The sequence below is a fragment of the Salvelinus fontinalis genome, chromosome 3 (genome assembly GCF_029448725.1).
Source record: "Salvelinus fontinalis isolate EN_2023a chromosome 3, ASM2944872v1, whole genome shotgun sequence".
Lineage (NCBI taxonomy): Eukaryota > Metazoa > Chordata > Actinopteri > Salmoniformes > Salmonidae > Salvelinus > Salvelinus fontinalis.
The window spans coordinates 60672223-60696311 of NC_074667.1; the positions used below are offsets into that span (position 1 = coordinate 60672223).

A 24089-nucleotide genomic window follows, 5' to 3' on the forward strand; every position below is an offset into this window, starting at 1 on the left:
CTCTTTACAACTCCACTCCCTAACTCACTCTTTACACCCCCACTCCCTAAACTCTCTCTTTACTCCTCCACTCCTTAACTCTCTCTTTACACCTCCACTCCCTAAATCTCTCTTTACACCCCCACTCCCTAACTCTCTCTTTACACCTCCACTCCCTAATTCTCTTTACACCTCCACTCCCTAACTCTCTCTTTACACCTCCACTCCCTAACTCTCTCTTTACACCTCCACTCCCTAACTCTCTCTTTACACCCCCACTCCCTAACTCTCGCTTTACACTCCCTAACTCTCTCTTTACACCTCCACTCCCTAACTTTCTCTTTACACCCCCACTCCCTAAACTCTCTCTTTACTCCTCCACTCCTTAACTCTCTCTTTACACCTCCACTCCCTAAATCTCTCTTTACACCCCCACTCCCTAACTCTCTCTTTACACCTCCACTCCCTAATTCTCTTTACACCTCCACTCCCTAACTCTCTCTTTACACCTCCACTCCCTAACTCTCTCTTTACACCTCCACTCCCTAACTCTCTCTTTACACCCCACTCCCTAACTCTCTCTTTACACCTCCACACCCTAACTCTCTCTTTACACCTCCACTCCCTAACTCTCTCTTTACACCTCCACTCCCTAACTCTCTCTTTACACCCCCACTCCCTAACTCTCTCTTTACACCCCAACTCCCTAACTCTCTCTTTACACCTCCACTCCCTAACTCTCTCTTTACACCTCCACTCCCTAACTCTCTCTTTACACCTCCACTCCCTAACTCTCTCTTTACACCCCCACTCCCTAACTCTCTCTTTACACCCCCACTCCCTAACTCTCTCTTTACAACCCCACTCCCTAACTCTCTCTTTACACCTCCACTCCCTAACTCTCTCTTTACACCTCCACTCCCTAACTCTCTTTACACCTCCACTCCCTAACTCTCTCTTTACGCCTCCACTCCCTAACTCTGTCTTTACACCCCCACTCCCTAAACTCTCTCTTTACTCCTCCACTCCCTAACTCTCTCTTTACACCCCCACTCCCTAACTCTCTCTTTACACTCCCTAACTCTCTCTTTACACCCCCACTCCCTAAAATCTCTCTTTACTCCTCCACTCCCTAACACTCTCTTTACACCCCCTCTCCCTAACTCTCTCTTTACACCCCCACTCTTTACACCTCCACTCCCTAACACTCTCTTTAAACCTCCACTCCCTAACTCTCTCTTTACACCTCCACACCCTAACTCTCTCTTTACACCCCCACTCCCTAACGCTCTCTTTACACTCCCTAACTCTCTCTTTACACTCCCACTCCCTAAACTCTCTCTTTACTCCTCCACTCCCTAACTCTCTCTTTACACCAATACTCCCTAACTCTCTCTTTACAACCCCACTCTTTACACCTCCACTCCCTAACTCTCTCTTTACAACTCCACTCCCTAACTCACTCTTTACACCCCCACTCCCTAAACTCTCTCTTTACTCCTCCACCCCTTAACTCTCTCTTTACACCTCCACTCCCTAAATCTCTCTTTACACCCCCACTCCCTAACTCTCTCTTTACACCTCCACTCCCTAATTCTCTTTACACCTCCACTCCCTAACTCTCTCTTTACACCTCCACTCCCTAACTCTCTCTTTACACCTCCACTCCCTAACTCTCTCTTTACACCCCCACTCCCTAACTCTCTCTTTACACCTCCACACCCTAACTCTCTCTTTACACCTCCACTCCCTAACTCTCTCTTTACACCTCCACTCCCTAACTCTCTCTTTACACCTCCACTCCCTAACTCTCTCTTTACACCTCCACTCCCTAACTCTCTCTTTACACCCCCACTCCCTAACTCTCGCTTTACACTCCCTAACTCTCTCTTTACACCTCCACTCCCTAACTTTCTCTTTACACCCCCACTCCCTAACTCTCTCTTTACACCCCCACTCCCTAACTCTCTCTTTACACCCCCACTCCCTAACTCTCTCTTTACACCTCCACTCCCTAACTCTCTCTTTACACCTCCACTCCCTAACTCTCTCTTTACACCTCCACTCCCTAACTCTCCCTTTACACCCCCACTCCCTAACTCTCTCTTTACACCCCCACTCCCTAACTTTCTCTTTACACCCCCACTCCCTAACTCTCTCTTTACACCCCCACTCCCTAACTCTCTCTTTACACCTCCACTCCCTAACTCTCTTTACACCTCCACTCCCTAACTCTCTCTTTACACCTCCACTCCCTAACTCTGTCTTTACACCCCCACTCCCTAAACTCTCTCTTTACTCCTCCACTCCCTAACTCTCTCTTTACACCCCCACTCCCTAACTCTCTCTTTACACTCCCTAACTCTCTCTTTACACCCCCACTCCCTAAACTCTCTCTTTACTCCTCCACTCCCTAACACTCTCTTTACACCCCCTCTCCCTAACTCTCTCTTTAAACCCCCACTCTTTACACCTCCACTCCCTAACACTCTCTTTAAACCTCCACTCCCTAACTCTCTCTTTACACCCCCACTCCCTAAACTCTCTCTTTACTCCTCCACTCCCTAACTCTCTCTTTACACCTCCACTCCCTAACTCTCTCTTTACACCCCCACTCCCTAACTCTCTCTTTACACCTCCACTCCCTAACTCTCACTTTACACCCCCACTCCCTAACCCTCTCTTTACACCTCCACACCCTAACTCTCTCTTTACACCCCCACACCCTAACTCTCTCTTTACACCCCCACTCCCTAACTCTCTCTTTACACCTCCACTCCCAAACTCTCTCTTTACACCTCCACTCCCTAAGTCTCTCTTTACACCCCCACACCCTAACTCTCTCTTTACACCCCCACTCCCTAACTCTCTCTTTACACCTCCACTCCCTACCTCTCTCTTTACACCTCCACTCCCTAACTCTCTCTTTACACCCCCACTCCCTAACTATCTCTTTACACCTCCAATCCCTACCTCTCTCTTTACACCTCCACTCCCTAACTCTCTCTTTATACCCCCACTCCCTAACTCTCTCTTTACACCCCCACTCCCTAACTCTCTCTTTACACTCCCTAACTCTGTCTTTACACCTCCACTTCCTAAATCTCTCTTTACACTCCCTAACTCTCTCTTTACACCTCCACTCCCTAACTCTCTCTTTACACCTCCACTCCCTAACTCTCTCTTTACACCCCCACTCCCTAACTCTCTCTTTACACCCCCACTCCCTAACTCTCTCTTTACACTCCCTAACTCTGTCTTTACACCTCCACTCCCTAACTCTCTCTTTACACTCCCTAACTATCTCTTTACACCTCCACTCCCTACCTCTCTCTTTACACCTCCACTCCCTAACTCTCTCTTTAAACCCCCACTCCCTAACTCTCTCTTTACACCCCCACTCCCTAACTCTCTCTTTACACTCCCTAACTCTGTCTTTACACCTCCACTCCCTAAATCTCTCTTTACACCTCCACTCCCTAACTCTCACTTTACACCCCCACTCCCTAACCCTCTCTTTACACCTCCACACCCTAACTCTCTCTTTACACCCCCACACCCTAACTCTCTCTTTACCCCCACTCCCTAACTCTCTCTTTACACCTCCACTCCCTAACTCTCTCTTTACACCTCCACTCCCTAACTCTCACTTTACACCCCCACTCCCTAACCCTCTCTTTACACCTCCACACCCTAACTCTCTCTTTACACCCCCACACCATAACTCTCTCTTTACACCCCCACTCCCTAACTCTCTCTTTACACCTCCACTCCCTAACTCTCTCTTTACACCTCCACTCCCTAACTCTCTCTTTACACCCCCACTCCCTAGCCCTCTCTTTACACCTCCACACCCTAACTATCCTTTACATCCCCACTCCGTAACTCTCTCTTTACACCCCCACTCCCTAACTCTCTCTTTACACCTCCACTCCCTACCTCTCTCTTTATACCCCCACTCCCTAACTCTCTCTTTACACCCCCACTCCCTAACTCTCTCTTTACACTCCCTAACTCTGTCTTTACACCTCCACTTCCTAAATCTCTCTTTACACTCCCTAACTATCTCTTTACACCTCCACTCCCTACCTCTCTCTTTACATCTCCACTCCCTAACTCTCTCTTTACACCCCCACTCCCTAACTCTCTCTTTACATCCCCACTCCCTAACTCTCTCTTTACACTCCCTAACTCTGTCTTTACACCTCCACTCCCTAACTCTCTCTTTACACGCCCTAACTATCTCTTTACACCTCCACTCCTTACCTCTCTCTTTACACCTCCACTCCCTAACTCTCTCTTTACACCCCCACTCCCTAGCTCTCTCTTTACACCCCCACTCCCTAACTCTCTCTTTACACTCCCTAACTCTGTCTTTACACCTCCACTCCCTAAATCTCTCTTTACACCTCCACTCCCTAACTCTCACTTTACACCCCCACTCCCTAACCCTCTCTTTACACCTCCACACCCTAACTCTCTCTTTACACCCCCACACCCTAACTCTCTCTTTACCCCCACTCCCTAACTCTCTCTTTACACCTCCACTCCCTAACTCTCTCTTTACACCTCCACTCCCTAACTCTCACTTTACACCCCCACTCCCTAACCCTCTCTTTACACCTCCACACCCTAACTCTCTCTTTACACCCCCACACCCTAACTCTCTCTTTACACCCCCACTCCCTAACTCTCTCTTTACACCTCCACTCCCTAACTCTCTCTTTACACCTCCACTCCCTAACTCTCTCTTTACACCCCCACTCCCTAGCCCTCTCTTTACACCTCCACACCCTAACTATCCTTTACACCCCCACTCCCTAACTCTCTCTTTACACCCCCACTCCCTAACTCTCTCTTTACACCTCCACTCCCTACCTCTCTCTTTACACCTCCACTCCCTAACTCTCTCTTTACACCCCCACTCCCTAACTATCTCTTTACACCTCCACTCCCTACCTCTCTCTTTACACCTCCACTCCCTAACTCTCTCTTTACACCCCCACTCCCTAACTCTCTCTTTACACCCCCACTCCCTAACTCTCTCTTTACACCCCCACTCCCTAACTCTCTCTTTACACCTCCACTCCCTAACTCTCTCTTTACATCTCTACTCCCTAACTCTCTCTTTACACCTCCACTCCCTAACTCTCTCTTTACACCTCCACTCCCTAACTCTCTCTTTACACCTCCACTCCCTAACTCTCTCTTTACACCCCCACTCCCTAACTCTCTCTTTACACCCCCACTCCCTAACTCTCTGTTTACACTCCCTAACTCTGTCTTTACACCTCACTTCCTAACTCTCTCTTTACACCTCCACTCCCTAACTCTGTCTTTACACCTCACTCCCTAACTCTCTCTTTACACCTCCACTCCCTAACTATCTCTTTACACCCCCACTTCCTAACTCTCGATTTACACCCCCACTCCCTAACTCTCTGTTTACACTCCCTAACTCTGTCTTTACACCTCCACTCCCTAACTCTCTCTTTACACCTCCACTCCCTAACTCTCACTTTACAACCCCACTCCCTAACCCTCTCTTTACACCTCCACACCCTAACTCTCTCTTTACACCCCCACACCCTAACTCTCTCTTTACACCCCCACTCCCTAACTCTCTCTTTACACCTCCACTCCCTAACTCTCTCTTTACACCTCCACTCCCTAACTCTCTCTTTACACCTCCACACCCTAACTCTCTCTTTACACCCCCACACCCTAACTCTCTCTTTACACCCCCACTCCCTAACTCTCTCTTTACACCTCCACTCCCTACCTCTCTCTTTACACCTCCACTCCCTAACTCTCTCTTTACACCCCCACTCCCTAACTATCTCCTTACACCTCCACTCCCTACCTCTCTCTTTACACCTCCACTCCCTAACTCTCTCTTTACACCCCCACTCCCTAACTCTCTCTTTACACCCCCACTCCCTAACTCTCTCTTTACACCCCCACTCCCTAACTCTCTCTTTACACCCCCACTCCCTAACTCTCTCTTTACACTCTCTAACTCTCTCTTTACACCTCCACTCCCTAACTCTCTCTTTACACCTCCACTCCCTAACTCTCTCTTTACACCCCCACTCCCTAACTCTCTCTTTACACCTCCACTCTCTAACTCTCTCTTTACACCTCCACTCCCTAACTCTCTCTTTACACCTCCACTCCCTAACTCTCTCTTTACACCCCCACTCCCTAACTCTCTATTTACACCTCCACTCCCTAACTCTCTCTTTACACCCCCACTCTCTAACTCTCTCTTTACACCCCCACTCCCTAACTCTCTATTTACACCCCCACTCCCTAACTCTCTCTTTACACCCCCACTCCCTAACTCTCTCTTTACACCTCCACACCCTAACTCTCTCTTTACACCTCCACACCCTAACTCTCTCTTTACACCTCCACTCCCTAACTCTCTCTTTACACCTCCACACTCTAACTCTCTCTTTACACCCCCACTCCCTAACTCTCTCTTTACACCCCCACTCCCTAACTCTCTCTTTACACTCTCTAACTCTCTCTTTACACCCCCACTCCCTAACTCTCTCTTTACACTCTCTAACTCTCTCTTTACACCTCCACACCCTAACTCTCTCTTTACACCTCCACTCCCTAACTCTCTCTTTACACCTCCACACCCTAACTCTCTCTTTACACCTCCACACCCTAACTCTCTCTTTACACCTCCACTCCCTAACTCTCTCTTTACACCTCCACTCCCTAACTCTCTCTTTACACCTCCACTCCCTAACTCTCTCTTTACACCTCCACTCCCTAACTCTCTCTTTACACCTCCACTCCCTAACTCTCTCTTTACACCTCCACACTCTAACTCTCTTTACACCCCCACACCCTAACTCTCTCTTTACACCCCCACACCCTAACTCTCTCTTTACACTCCCTAACTCTCTCTTTACACTCCCTAACTCTCTCTTTACATCTCTACTCCCTAACTCTCTCTTTACATCTCTACTCCCTAACTCTCTCTTTACATCTCCACTCCCTAACTCTCTCTTTACACCCCCACTCCCTAACTCTCTCTTTACACCCCCACTCCCTAACTCTCTCTTTACACCCCCACTCCCTAACTCTCTCTTTACACTCTCTAACTCTCTCTTTACACCTCCACTCCCTAACTCTCTCTTTACACCTCCACTCCCTAACTCTCTCTTTACACCCCCACTCTCTAACTCTCTATTTACACCTCCACTCCCTAACTCTCTCTTTACACCCCCACTCCCTAACTCTCTCTTTACACCCCCACTCCCTAAACTCTCTCTTTACACTCTCTAACTCTGTCTTTACACCTCCACTCCCTAACTCTCTCTTTACACCTCCACTCCCTAACTCTCTCTTTACACCCCCACTCTCTAACTCTCTATTTACACCTCCACTCCCTAACTCTCTCTTTACACCCCCACTCCCTAACTCTCTCTTTACACCCCCACTCCCTAACTCTCTCTTTACACTCTCTAACTCTGTCTTTACACCTCCACTCCCTAACTCTCTCTTTACATCTCCACTCCCTAACTCTCTCTTTACACCCCCACTCCCTAACTCTCTCTTTACACCCCCACTCCCTAACTCTCTCTTTACACCTCCACACCCTAACTCTCTCTTTACACCTCCACACCCTAACTCTCTCTTTACACCTCCACTCCCTAACTCTCTCTTTACACTCTCTAACTCTCTCTTTACACCTCCACTCCCTAACTCTCTCTTTACACTCCCTAACTCTCTCTTTACACCTCCACTCCCTAACTCTCTCTTTACACCTCCACTCCCTAACTCTCTCTTTACACCTCCACACCCTAACTCTCTCTTTACACCTCCACACCCTAACTCTCTCTTTACACCTCCACTCCCTAACTCTCTCTTTACACCTCCACTCCCTAACTCTCTCTTTACACCTCCACTCCCTAACTCTCTCTTTACACCTCCACTCCCTAACTCTCTCTTTACACCTCCACTCCCTAACTCTCTCTTTACACCTCCACACTCTAACTCTCTTTACACCCCCACACCCTAACTCTCTCTTTACACCCCCACACCCTAACTCTCTCTTTACACTCCCTAACTCTCTCTTTACACTCCCTAACTCTCTCTTTACACCTCCACTCCCTAACTCTCTCTTTACACCTCCACTCCCTAACTCTCTCTTTACACCTCCACTCCCTAACTCTCTCTTTACACCTCCACTCCCTAACTCTCTCTTTACACCTCCACTCCCTAACTCTCTCTTTACACCTCCACACTCTAACTCTCTTTACACCCCCACACCCTAACTCTCTCTTTACACCCCCACACCCTAACTCTCTCTTTACACTCCCTAACTCTCTCTTTACACTCCCTAACTCTCTCTTTACATCTCTACTCCCTAACTCTCTCTTTACATCTCTACTCCCTAACTCTCTCTTTACATCTCTACTCCCTAACTCTCTCTTTACATCTCTACTCCCTAACTCTCTCTTTACATCTCCACTCCCTAACTCTCTCTTTACACCTCTACTCCCTAACTCTCTCTTTACATCTCTACTCCCTAACTCTCTCTTTACATCTCTACTCCCTAACTCTCTCTTTACACCTCCACTCCCTAACTCTCTCTTTACACCTCCACTCCCTAACTCTCTCTTTACACTCCCTAACTCTCTCTTTACATCTCTACTCCCTAACTCTCTCTTTACATCTCTACTCCCTAACTCTCTCTTTACATCTCCACTCCCTAACTCTCTCTTTACACCTCTACTCCCTAACTCTCTCTTTACATCTCTACTCCCTAACTCTCTCTTTACATCTCTACTCCCTAACTCTCTCTTTACACCTCCACTCCCTAACTCTCTCTTTACACCTCCACTCCCTAACTCTCTCTTTACACCTCCACTTCCTAACTCTCTCTATAATGCTCCACTCCAGCATTATTTATTCCTATTTTCCTCCATTCTCCCACCTTTACCCCCCCTCCCCCCTCTCTCTCTCGCTCTCCAACTCCAACTCTGTGGCTCAGTCATAAACAGTAGCCAGGTTTTTTTCCGTGCGTCCCGACAATGAGTCTCTGTCTACTCCTCAGCACAACCCACATTACCCATTACCATCAGCCCCACTAACCACAGCCAACAAAGTACTATACCAGACAGCACAGAGCGAGAGAAAGAGACAGGAGGGGAAATTAGTAAATGTCTCTACTATTCAGCAAAATTAAATTAGATAGAAGAGGAGAAGAGGCGATGGGAAGAGGATAGTGGCGGGACAAAGAGAATAAAGGGGATTGGAGGAAAGGGGGAGAGAAAGAGAGAGATCAAAGATCAGAAGGAAGAAAAGAGCTTGAAATAGAAAAGTGTCTCCTCTCGTCTCTCGTCTCTTCCTGCCCGGAGCGATGACTAAGGAAGGCTGGAGGGGAGCGCACTGTCAACCTGACGGCTTTATCTGTCACTGTTATGTTTGTCTCTCTCTCTCTCTCTCTCTCTCTCTCTCTCTCTCTCTCTCTCTCTCTCTCTCTCTCTCTCTCTCTCTCTCTCTCTCTCTCTCTCTCTCCTCTCCCTCTCTCTCTCCCTCTCCTCTCTCTCTCTCTCTCTCTCTCTCTCTCTCTCTCTCTCTCTGTCTCTCTGTCTCTCTGTCTCTCTGTCTCTCTGTCTCTCTGTCTCTCTCTCTCTCTGTCTCTCTGTCTCTCTCTCTCTCTCTCTCTGTCTCTCTGTCTCTCTCTCTCTCTCTCTCTCTCTCTCTCTCTCTCTCTCTCTCTCTCTCTCTCTCTCTCTCTCTCTCTCTCTCTCTCTCTCTCTCTCTCTCTCTGTCTCTCTGTCTCTCTCTCTCTCTCTCTCTCTCTCTCTCTCTCTCTGTCTCTCTGTCTCTCTCTCTGTCTCTCTCTCTCTCTCTCTCTCTCTCCCTCCCTCCCCCTCTCGCTCCACCTGCCCTGAGGCTGTGTGAAATAAGACACCAAACAACAGCTTTCCTCATAAAACTTTCCCAGCCTGCCTCTGGCTTTGATCAGACTGTCCGCTGCCATCATTTCACAACACCTCCTCTGGGTATGTGTGTGCGTACATGTGAGTGTGTGTGTGTACCATGCCATGTTAATACACACTATCCCTCGAGATATTATCTCAGTGGATAATTATAAAGTCTGTTTCTCTACCTTACAGAACATTGTTAGGTCTTGGTAAAGCCTTGGTGAAGGGTTCCTTTGGCCTCTGTTAAAAGATTCATAATGGGTTTGCTAGGGGTTTGTTATGGGTTAGTTATGTGTTAGCCACAAGTGGACTGTCCTGAAGCTGATTGTAGTAGAGATATCAGGACCTCAGTGGAATGTGCCTGTGTGTATTAGTGACTTTGTTCGCCTGACATGTTGTGTGTTGTGTCATTACTAACAAATAGTACCAGCTAACTGTTTACATCAGGCTTAGATGTATCACCCCTTATTCCCACCAGCACACACTTTCACATACACACACACTCAGTCTCCCCTGCTGTACCCCCTCACCCCTCTCCACTTTACACACCATCCCCAAAGACTCCAAACTGGCAAACAGACAAGACAGAGAGGTAAAGAAAGGCAGAGAGAAGAGAGAGAAGGAAAGCAGGGGGAGATCGACAGAGAGGGAGCTGCTGTTTGAAGTCTTTGCTAGCGCCTTGGAAACAAAGAGCTGTGATTGTAAATGAGCTAATTAAGTAAACCGCTAACGAAGCGTGGAAACAATTTGCTTGACCCTTCAGAGCAGAGAACTCTGGGAGCACAACACTAATCAGCTAGAGATGGGAGGGACCATTTACAGACAGGTAACACACACACACACACACACACACACACACACACACACACACACACACACACACACACACACACACACACACACACACACACACACACACACACACACACACACACACACACACACACACACACACACACACGTGCTGAATGACTTGGGCTATCTTATAAGGCGTAGCCTCGGTTTCTTTGATATCTTATCAGCACCGTGTCACAGGTTCTCTCAGTACACACCACGTAAAGAGAGATAGAGGGATTCAAGTGAGGGATAAAGGGATGAGAGAAGGCTGACAGAGAGAGAGAGAGCTGTTAAATAATGTAGACGGACACACAATAACAAAACGCTCTGCTCTACCAAGGGAGCCTGATGTAACCGATAGCAACTGATTCATTATTGATGGAAGGCTGTAGAAAGCTACACTGACTGACTGACACTCAGCGCTGGCTAGTTGCTGCGTTCGCTGGTAGTGTGTGTCTGGGCTGACTGATATAGTAGTACTCACTGTAGAGTCCTACACTAGTCACTAGAAAGTCATGCTAGGAAGAGTGAAAGTGACAATCCGTCAGCAATAGGAGCCCGTCCAAAAGGGGCCCTTTGTAGCATTGGCTGACTGACACACAGCGGCTGTGTGGAGGAGAGTCGCCCGTCCATTCTTTGTAGCATGGGCTGACTGACACACAGTGGCTGTGTGGAGGAGAGTTGTTGATGAATACAGCTTCAGGACGTTACTCACTTGATGAACTGTCCCATGTCATCACACAGAGCCTCACAGCCAGGCCATTTACACTCTCCATGGCCATAGAGAGGATGGGAACCTGCATGCTCCTCGTGGCTGAGGGAGGGAGAGAGAGGGGAGGGTGTGGGGAGAGAGAGAGAGAGGGTGAAGAGAGGGAGAGAGGGGGGAGAGAAAAATCTCAGATTAGAATGATGTGAAGCTAACATAACAGATGTACAGACAACACATACTGTACAGACAACACATACTGTACAGACATCACATACTGTACAGACAACACATACTGTACAGACAACACATACTGTACAGACATCAGATACTGTATAGAAATACTGTATAGACAACACATACTGTACAGACAACACATACTGTACAGACAACACATACTGTACAGACAACAAATACTGTACAGACAACACATACTGTACAGACATCAGATACTGTATAGACATCACATACTGTACAGACATCAGATACTGTATAGACACTCTGTATAGACAACACAAACTGTACAGACAACACATACTGTACAGACAACACATACTGTACAGCCATACTGTATAGACATCACATACTGTATAGACAACACATACTGTACAGACAACACATACTGTATAGACATACTGTATAGACATCACATACTGTACAGACAACACATACTGTACAGACAACACATACTGTATAGACAACACATACTGTATAGACAACACATACTGTATAGACATCACATACTGTATAGACATCACATACTGTATAGACATACTGTATAGACAACACATACTGTATAGACATACATTTTTAGACATCACATACTGTACAGACAACACATACTGTACAGACAACACATACTGTATAGACAACACATACTGTATAGACAACACATACTGTATAGACATCACATACTGTACAGACAACACATACTGTACAGACAACACATACTGTACAGACATCAGATACTGTACAGACATCACATACTGTACAGACATCAGATACTGTACAGACATCACATACTGTATAGACATCACATACTGTACAGACAACACATACTGTACAGACAACACATACTGTACAGACAACACATACTGTACAGCCATACTGTATAGACAACACATACTGTATAGACAACACATACTGTATAGACAACACATACTGTACAGACAACACATACTGTATATACAACACATACTGTATAGACATACTGTATAGACATCACATACTGTACAGACAACACATACTGTACAGACAACACATACTGTATAGACAACACATACTGTATAGACAACACATACTGTATAGACATCACATACTGTATAGACATCACATACTGTATAGACATACTGTATAGACAACACATACTGTATAGACATACATTTTTAGACATCACATACTGTACAGACAACACATACTGTACAGACAACACATACTGTATAGACAACACATACTGTATAGACAACACATACTGTATAGACATCACATACTGTACAGACAACACATACTGTACAGACAACACATACTGTACAGACATCAGATACTGTACAGACATCACATACTGTACAGACATCAGATACTGTACAGACATCACATACTGTATAGACATCACATACTGTACAGACAACACATACTGTACAGACAACACATACTGTACAGACAACACATACTGTACAGTGATACTGTATAGACATCACATACTGTACAGACAACACATACTGTACAGACATAACATACTGTACAGACAACACATACTGTACAGCCATACTGTATAGACAACACATACTGTATAGACAACACATACTGTATAGACAACACATACTGTACAGACAACACATACTGTATAGACAACACATACTGTATAGACATCACATACTGTACAGCCATACTGTAAAGACAACACATACTGTATAGACAACACATACTGTACAGACATACTGTATAGACAACACATACTGTATAGACAACACATACTGTATAGACAACACATACTGTACAGACATACTGTATAGACAACACATACTGTATAGACAACACATACTGTATAGACAACACATACTGTACAGACATTAGATACTGTATAGACATCACATACTGTACAGACATCACATACTGTACAGACAACACATACTGTATAGACAACACATACTGTACAGACATCACATACTGTACAGACATCACACACTGTATAGACAACACATACTGTACAGACAACCTATACTGTATAGACAACACATACTGTACAGACAACACATACTGTACAGACATCACATACTGTATAGACATCACATACTGTACAGACAACACATACTGTACAGACAACACATACTGTATAGACATCACATACTGTATAGACAACAAATACTGTGTAGACATCACATACTGTATAGACATCACATACTGTACAGACAACACATACTGTACAGACAACACATACTGTACAGACATACTGAATAGACATACTGTATAGAAAACCCATATTGTATAGACATCACATACTGTATAGACATCACATACTGTACAGACATCACATACTGTATAGACAACACATATTGTACAGACAACACATACTGTACAGACATCACATACTGTATAGACATCACATACTGTACAGACAACACATACTGTACAGACAACACATACTGTACAGACAACACATACTGTACAGACAACACATACTGTACAGACATCAGATACTGTATAGACATCACATACTGTACAGACATCAGATACTGTATAGAAATACTGTATAGACAACACATACTGTACAGACAACACATACTGTACAGACAACACATACTGTACAGACATCAGATACTGTATAGACATCACATACTGTACAGACATCAGATACTGTATAGACATACTGTATAGACAACACATACTGTACAGACAACACATACTGTACAGACAACACATACTGTATAGACAACACATACTGTATAGAAAACCCATACTGTACAGACAACACATACTGTACAGCCATACTGTATAGACATCACATACTGTATAGACAACACATACTGTACAGACAACACATACTGTATAGACATACTGTACAGACAACACATACTGTACAGACAACACATACTGTACAGACAACACATACTGTACAGACATCAGATACTGTATAAAAAATCACATACTGTACAGACAACACATATTGTACAGACATCAGATACTGTACAGACACCACATACTGTATAGACATCACATACTGTACAGACAACACATACTGTACAGACAACACATACTGTACAGACAACACATACTGTACAACCATACTGTATAGACAACACATACTGTATAGACAACACATACTGTATAGACAACACATACTGTACAGACAACACATACTGTATAGACAACACATACTGTATAGACATCACATACTGTACAGCCATACTGTACAGACAACACATAATGTATAGACAACACATACTGTATAGACAACACATACTGTATAGACATACTGTATAGACAACACATACTGTATAGACAACACATACTGTATAGACAACACATACTGTACAGACATTAGATACTGTGTAGACATCACATACTGTACAGACATCACATACTGTACAGACAACCCATACTGTATAGACAACACATACTGTACAGACAACACATACTGTACAGACATCACATACTGTATAGACATCACATACTGTACAGACAACACATACTGTACAGACAACACATACTGTATAGACATCACATACTGTATAGACATCACATACTTTATAGACAACACATACTGTATAGACATCACATACTGTATAGACAACGCATACTGTACAGACAACACATACTGTATAGACATCATGTACTGTATAGACAACACATACTGTATAGACAACACATACTGTACAGACAACACATACTGTACAGACAACACATACTGTACAGACAACACATACTGTATAGACATCACATACTGTACAGACAACACATACTGTACAGACAACACATACTGTACAGACATACTGTATAGACATACTGTATAGAAAACCCATACTGTATAGACATAACATACTGTATAGACATCACATACTGTACAGACATCACATACTGTATGGACAACACATATTGTACAGACAACAAATACTGTACAGACATCACATACTGTATAGACATCACATACTGTACAGACATCACATACTGTACAGACAACACATACTGTATAGACATCACATACTGTATAGACAACGCATACTGTACAGACAACACATCTTGTACAGACATCACATACTGTATAGACAACACATACTGTATAGACAACACATATTGTACAGACATACTGTATAGACATCACATACTGTATAGACAACACATACTGTATAGACAACACATACTGTACAGACATACTGTATAGACAACACATACTGTATAGACATCACATACTGTATATACATCACATACTGTACAGACAACACATAGTGTACAGACATACTGTATAGACACCACATACTGTATAGACATCACATACTGTATAGACAACACATACTGTATAGACAACACATACTGTACAGACATACTGTATAGACATCACATACTGTACAGACATCAAATACTGTACGGACAACACATACTGTACAGACATACTGTATAGACATAATGTATAGACATCACATACTGTATAAACAACACATACTGTACAGACATCACATACTGTATAGACATCACATACTGTATAGACATCACATACTGTATAGACATCACATACTGTACAGACAACACATACTGTACAGACATCACATACTGTATAGACATCACATACTGTATAGACATCACATACTGTATAGACATCACATACTGTACAGACAACACATACTGTACAGACATACTGTATAGACAACACATACTGTATAGACAACACATACTGTATAGACATACTGTATAGACAACACATACTGTATAGACATACTGTACAGACATCACATACTGTATAGACAACACATACTGTATAGACAACACATACTGTACAGACATACTGTATAGACAACACATACTGTATAGACAACACATACTGTATAGACAACACATACTGTATAGACATCACATACTGTACAGACAACACATACTGTACAGACATACTGTATAGACAACACATACTGTACAGACAACACATACTGTATAGACAACACATACTGTATAGACATCACATACTGTACAGACAACACATACTGTACAGACATACTGTATAGACAACACATACTGTACAGACAACACATACTGTATAGACAACGCATACTGTATAGACAACACATACTGTATAGACAACACATACTGTATAGACAACACATACTGTATAGACATCACATACTGTACAGACAACACATACTGTACAGACATACTGTATAGACAACACATACTGTACAGACAACACATACTGTATAGACAACACATACTGTATAGACATCACATACTGTACAGACAACACATACTGTACAGACATACTGTATAGACAACACATACTGTACAGACAACACATACTGTATAGACATCACTTACTGTATAGACATCACATACTGTACAGACATACTGTATAGACATCACATACTGTACAGACAACACATACTGTATAGACAACACATACTGTACAGACAACACATACTGTATATACAACACATACTGTATAGACATACTGTATAGACAACACATACTGTACAGACAACACATACTGTATAGACAACACATACTGTATAGACAACACATACTGTATAGACATCACATACTGTATAGACATACTGTACAGACATACTGTATAGACATCACATACTGTATAGACAACACATACTGTATAGACATCACATACTGTATAGACATCACATACTGTACAGACATACTGTATAGACATCACATACTGTATAGACATCAGACATCACATACTGTATAGACATCACATACTGTACAGACAACACATACTGTATAGACAACACATACTGTATAGACATCACATACTGTATAGACATCACATACTGTACAGACAACACATACTGTATAGACAACACATACTGTACAGACAACACATACTGTACAGACATACTGTATAGACAACACATACTGTACAGACATACTGTATAGACATACTGTATAGACATCACATACTGTACAGACATACTGTATAGACATCACATACTGTACAGACAACACATACTGTATAGACAACACATACTGTATAGACATCACATACTGTATAGACAACACATACTGTACAGACAACACATACTGTACAGACATACTGTATAGACAACACATACTGTACAGACAACACATACTGTATAGACAACACATACTGTACAGACAACACATACTGTACAGACAACACATACTGTATAGACAACACATACTGTACAGACAACACATACTGTATAGACAACACATACTGTACAGACAACACATACTGTACAGACATCACATACTGTATAGACAACACATACTGTATAGACAACACATACTGTATAGACATCACATACTGTACAGACATCACATACTGTATAGACAACACATACTGTATAGACAACACATACTGTACAGACAACACATACTGTATAGACAACACATACTGTATAGACAACACATACTGTACAGACAACACATACTGTATAGACAACACATACTGTATAGACAACACATATTGTATGGGAAGAGGAATTAGTGATCTCATTTGAGATGACCAATGACAGATGAAAGCACACATCAGAACCACAGAAACATGCCTCTAAACAGCAAACACACACACAGTGCAAGCATCCATTGTTCCACACTGAGGCCATAGTTCCTTTACTGTCATCAGAGCGTAGCGAACATGAAGCTAAGAGCAGAATGGTGTGTGTGTTCCTCCGTTTCAAACGTTCATCCTCACAATGCCCCAGTCACCGAACCCCCCCCCCCCCCACCCAGACGGCCCGCCTGATTGGTGAGTAGGGCAGCGGTCTTATCCCTCATGCCGGTTGTTCTGGGACATGGCTGTATTCTTTATTGTGGTGAGACAGTTCTCTGTGTGTGTGCGCGCGTGCGTGTGTGTGTGTGTGTGTGTGTGTGTGTGTGTGTGTGTGTGTGTGTGTGTGTGTGTGTGTGTGTGTGTGTGTGTGTGTGTGTGTGTGTGTGTGTGTGTGTGTGTGTGTGTGTGTGTGTGTGTGTGTGTGTGTGTGTAGCTCTGGGATGCTGATTCTGGTTTGGGCCTGTGGCGGCAGGTCCAGTGGCTGTGTGTGTTTGGTGTGTGTCCAGTTGCCAGTGTATAGGGTTCACATTGTGCTGTAGATGAGGTTTGGCCCAGCCTGGCCTCATGTCTGACATACTCCCACAGAGAGTTCACAGTTTATTTACATGAAATCTACCAGCATCCAGAGACATACAGGCTGGAACAGCAATGTTCACATGTGTTTGTGTGTGTGTGTGTGTGTGTGTGTGTGTGTGTGTGTGTGTGTGTGTGTGTGTGTGTGTGTGTGTGTGTGTGTGTGTGTGTGTGTGTGTGTGTGTGTGTGTGTGTGTGTGTGTGTGTGTGTGTGTGTGTGTGTGTGTGTGTGTGTGTGTGGAGGAGGTTGATGCTTCTCCCAGATCCACATCACAGGGTTGTATAACACAAACCATCCCTCTCACAGATGGGACCATCTCAAAGACAAGCACATACTCATCCCCTCCTCTCCTTCCTCTCTTTTCCCCTCTCCTCCTCTAGTCCACTCTCATTGGGCAGATGTGCTGGCAGTGGTTGTGCTGTGTGTGTGTGTGTGTGTGTGTGTGTGTGTGTGTGTGTGTGTGTGTGTGTGTGTGTGTGTGTGTGTGTGTGTGTGTGTGTGTGTGTGTGTGTGTGTGTGTGTGTGTGTGTGTGTGTGTGAGTGTGTGAGTGTGTGAGTGTGTGAGTGTGTGCGTGTGTACGTGTGTGCGTGTGTGTGTGTGTGTGTGTGTGTGTGCGTGTGTGTTGGCTGTGGTTGACTCCGCTCAGTTCAGAAGCTGCTCAGACTGCAGAAACGACAAACTACTGGCAACCACACACCAGTCCACATCAGCCATGCATTATCTGTAGCATGCTAGCCCTCTCCTTTCTCCCCTTCAGTCTCCTCTGCCTCCCTATTAGCAATGCTCGGGTAGTGTTAGCATGGGCCAGTCAAATAGCACAGGAGCTAGCTCTCTTATACTTCCCCCACACAGAGAGAGCATGTCCTCATTCTCAGCATGTTAGGTCTGTGTGTGTGTGTGTGTGTGTGTGTGTGTGTGTGTGTGTGTGTGTGTGTGTGTGTGTGTGTGTGTGTGTTACTCACTGGCTGCTGGATAGTGGGCCGCCTTTGGTGTAAGGCATGAGGTGTTCATCTCCAAGGTCTGCCTTGCTGAAGGAGGAGATCCATTCAAAGAGTCTTGCTCTTAAAGATGAAATGTACACAACCCACGGGTGAATACCGATGCACCCCCAACATCCTCAACACACACAATCCTCAACACACATCTCCCCTGAACACACACATACCCAACAAACACACACAAAGAATAACACTACATACACACAACACTTTTTCTACTTTGTGCTCACATTCGAACAAACCATTTCTCAGGTCACCCCTTCCTCATTCACTCCTCCTCCTCCCCCCTCTTCCTCATCATCTTCCTCCTCCTCCCTCTCTTCAACCCCCCCTTCCTCCTCCCCCTCTTCCTCCTCCTCCTCCCCCTTCTCATCCTCTTCCTTCTCCTCTCCCTCTTCCTCCCTTTCCTCCTCCCCCCCTTCCTCCTCCTCCCCCTCTTCCTCCTCCTCCTCCCCCTTCTCTTCCTCCTCCTCCTCCTCCACCTCCTCCTCATCTCATAATGTTCACCCAGACACACTCATGCCAAACTGGCCCCTGGACGGCAGTAGAGTAGTAGTTTGTGCTCCACTCCAGACAACACATGAGAAAACCACAAATCAAATGACCTGAGGGCCGTTTACACTAGAATATTACCCACACCAGCTTATTACACAGTACTTTACACAAATATACACACCCTACACACACACAATACACACACACACACACACACACACACACACACACACACACACACACACACACACACACACACACACACACACACACACACACACACACACACACACACACACACACACACACTATACACACTGTACACACTGTACACACTGTACACACACCTTACACACAGATACACACATCATGGCAGTCTAAAGACATAGTAACTATGTGTGAATTAGTTCCAGCACAGTTCTTCTACAGGGCACATGGAGCACACATCAGTCACACTGTATCACTATCTGTGTACAGTCGTGGCCAAAAGTTTTGAGAATGACACAAATATTAATTTTCACAAAGGCTGCTGCCTCAGTTTGTATGATGGCAATTTGCATATACTCCAGAATGTTATGAAGAGTGATCAGATGAATTGCAATTAATTGCAAAGTCCCTCTTTGCCATGAAAATGAACTGAATCCCCCAAAAACATTTCCACTGCATTTCAGCCCTGCCACAAAAGGACCAGCTGACATCATGTCAGTGATTCTCTCGTTAACACAGGTGTGAGTGTTGATGAGGACAAGGCTGGAGATCACTCTGTCATGCAGATTGAGTTTGAATAACAGACTGGAAGCTTCAAAAGGAGGGTGGTGCTTGGAATCATTGTTCTTCCTCTGTCAATCATGGTTACCTGCAAGGAAATACGTGCCGTCATGATTGCTTTGCACAAAAAGGGCTTCACAGGCAAGGATATTGCTGCCAGTAAGATTGCACCTAGATCAACCATTTATAGGATCATCAAGAACTTCAAGGAGAGATGTTCAATTGTTGTGAAGAAGGCTTCAGGGCGCCCAAGAAAGTCCAGCAAGCGCCAGGACTGTCTCCTAAAGTTGATTCAGCTGCGGGATCGGGGCACCACCAGTATAGAGCTTGCTCAGGAATGGCAGCAGGCAGGTGTGAGTGCATCTGCATGCACAGTGAGGCGAAGACTTTTGGAGGATGGCCTGGTGTCAAGAAGGGCAGCAAAGAAGCCACTTCTCTCCAGGAAAAACTTCAGGGACAGACTGATATTCTGAAAAAGGTACAGCGATTGGACTACTGAGGACTGGGGTAAAGTCAGTTTCTCTGATGAATCACCTTTCCGATTGTTTGGGGCATCCAGAAAAAAGCTTGTTCGGAGAAGACAAGGTGAGCGCTACCATCAGTCCTGTGTCATGCCAACAGTAAAGCATCCTGAGACTATTCATGTGTGGGGTTGCTTCTCAGCCAAGGGAGTGGGCTCACTCACAATTTTGCCTAAGAACACAGCCATGAATAAAGAATGGTACCAACACATCCTCCGAGAGCAACTTCTCCCAACTATCCAGGAACAGTTTGGTGACGAACAATGCCTTTTCCAGCATGATGGAGCACCTTGCCATAAGGCAAAAGTGATAACTAAGTGGCTCAGGGAACAAAACATTCATCTTTTGGGTCCATGGCCAAGAAACTCCCCAGACCTTAATCCCATTGAGAACGTGTGGCCAATCCTCAAGAGGCGGGTGGACAAACAAAACCCCACAAATTCTGACAAACTCCAAGCATTGATTATGCAAGAATGGGCTGCCATCAGTCAGGATGTGGCCCAGAAGTTAATTGACAGCATGCCAGGGCAGATTGCAGAGGTCTTGAAAAAGAATGGTCAACACTGCAAATATTGACTCTTTGCATCAACTTCATGTAATTGTCAATAAAAGCCTTTGACACTTATGAAATGGTTGTAATTAACATCTGACAAAAATATCTAAAGACACTGAAGCAGCAAACTTTGTGGAAATTAATATTTGTGTCATTTTCAAAACTTTTGGCCACGACTGTACATCACACTCTCTCTAGATCTATCAGATGTGTGTGTGAGCATTTGTGTGTGTGTGTGTGTGTGTGTGTGTGTGTGTGTGTGTGTGTGTGTGTGTGTGTGTGTGTGTGCGTGTGCGTGTGCGTGTGCGTGTGCGTGTGCGTGTGCGTGTGTGTGTGTGTGTGTGTGTCAGCTTTTCAAAATGCCAGTCCTCTAGCAGTCCATCGCGTAACAAGCTCTCGCCGGGGGACACAGTCATCTAACAATAACCCAGAAAATAAAATACATTTCTGAAATATGGCTTCGATGGTGCATTCATATGAAATGTTTGTAAAGCACCCAACTGTACCTGTCTCTATATCTGTCTCTCTTTGGGGTGTGGTTGCTTTGTCCGTTGTGCAGGCTGTGCAGGGTGTTGTGTGTGTTTGCTTTGGGGAAGGAGGATGAGGTAGAGTTGGTACTGAGGTCCAGACCCTCTCCAGTCTGCTGCTGCTTCAGGGCCTCCTCTGCAGACTGCACCCCCGACACCTCCTTCCAAAGCTGCTGCAGGTCCCCAGGACACATGGCTGCAGGGTGGAGGAGGAGAGTGAGGGATGAGAGGGGAGGAGAGGAGAGTGAGGGATGAGAGGGGAGTGAGGGATGAGAGGTGAGTAAGGGATGAGAGGAGAGGAGAGTGAGGGATGAGAGGAGAGGAGAGTGAGGGATGAGAGGAGAGGAGAGTGGGGGATGAGAGGAGAAGAGAGTGATGTATGAGAGGGGAGGAGAGTGAGGGATGAGAGGAGAGTGAGGGATGAGAGGAGAGTGATGGATGAGAGGAGAGTGTAGATTTAGAGTTATTGGATATTAGTTATTACTCACAAAACCACCATAACCCCCCATCCAGTTACACATGTATCTACATGTATGCACTCACACACAGAGAGACTCACACGCACTCACACACAGAGAGACTCACACACGCACTCACACACAGAGAGACTCACACACGCACTCACACACAGAGAGACTCACACGCACTCACACACAGAGAGACTCACACGCACTCACACACAGAGAGACTCACACACGCACTCACACACAGAGAGACTCACACACGCACTCACACACAGAGAGACTCACACGCACTCACACACAGAGAGACTCACACGCACTCACACACAGAGAGACTCACACACGCACTCACACACAGAGAGACTCACACGCACTCACACACAGAGAGACTCACACGCACTCACACACAGAGAGACTCACACACGCACTCACACACAGAGAGACTCACACGCACTCACACACAGAGAGACTCACACGCACTCACACACAGAGAGACTCACACACGCACTCACACACAGAGAGACTCACACACGCACTCACACACAGAGAGACTCACACACGCACTCACACACAGAGAGACTCACACGCACTCACACACAGAGAGACTCACACACGCACTCACACACAGAGAGACTCACACGCACTCACACACAGAGAGACTCACACACGCACTCACACACAGAGAGACTCACACACGCACTCACACACAGAGAGACTCACACGCACTCACACACAGAGAGACTCACACACGCACTCACACACAGAGAGACTCACACATGCACTCACACACAGAGAGACTCACACGCACTCACACACAGAGAGACTCACACACGCACTCACACACAGAGAGACTCACACACACACTCACACACAGAGAGACTCACACACGCACTCACACGCAGAGAGACTCACACACGCACTCACACGCAGAGAGACTCACACACACACTCACACGCAGAGAGACACACACGCACTCACACGCA

General features: G+C 45.1%; 1 protein-coding gene across 1 annotated transcript in view; it reads right to left on the reverse strand.

Annotated features, from left to right (window-relative positions):
* Nucleotides 1–24089, reverse strand: part of LOC129851250 (forkhead box protein P4-like) — a gene marked incomplete in the record, with an annotated part of 178284 nt that overhangs the window by 35553 nt on the left and 118642 nt on the right. Inside the window, 3 exon segments of the mRNA XM_055917665.1 lie at nucleotides 11488–11586; nucleotides 19746–19844; nucleotides 22625–22841. Of these exon segments, the coding sequence (XP_055773640.1) occupies nucleotides 11488–11586; nucleotides 19746–19844; nucleotides 22625–22841 (415 nt within the window).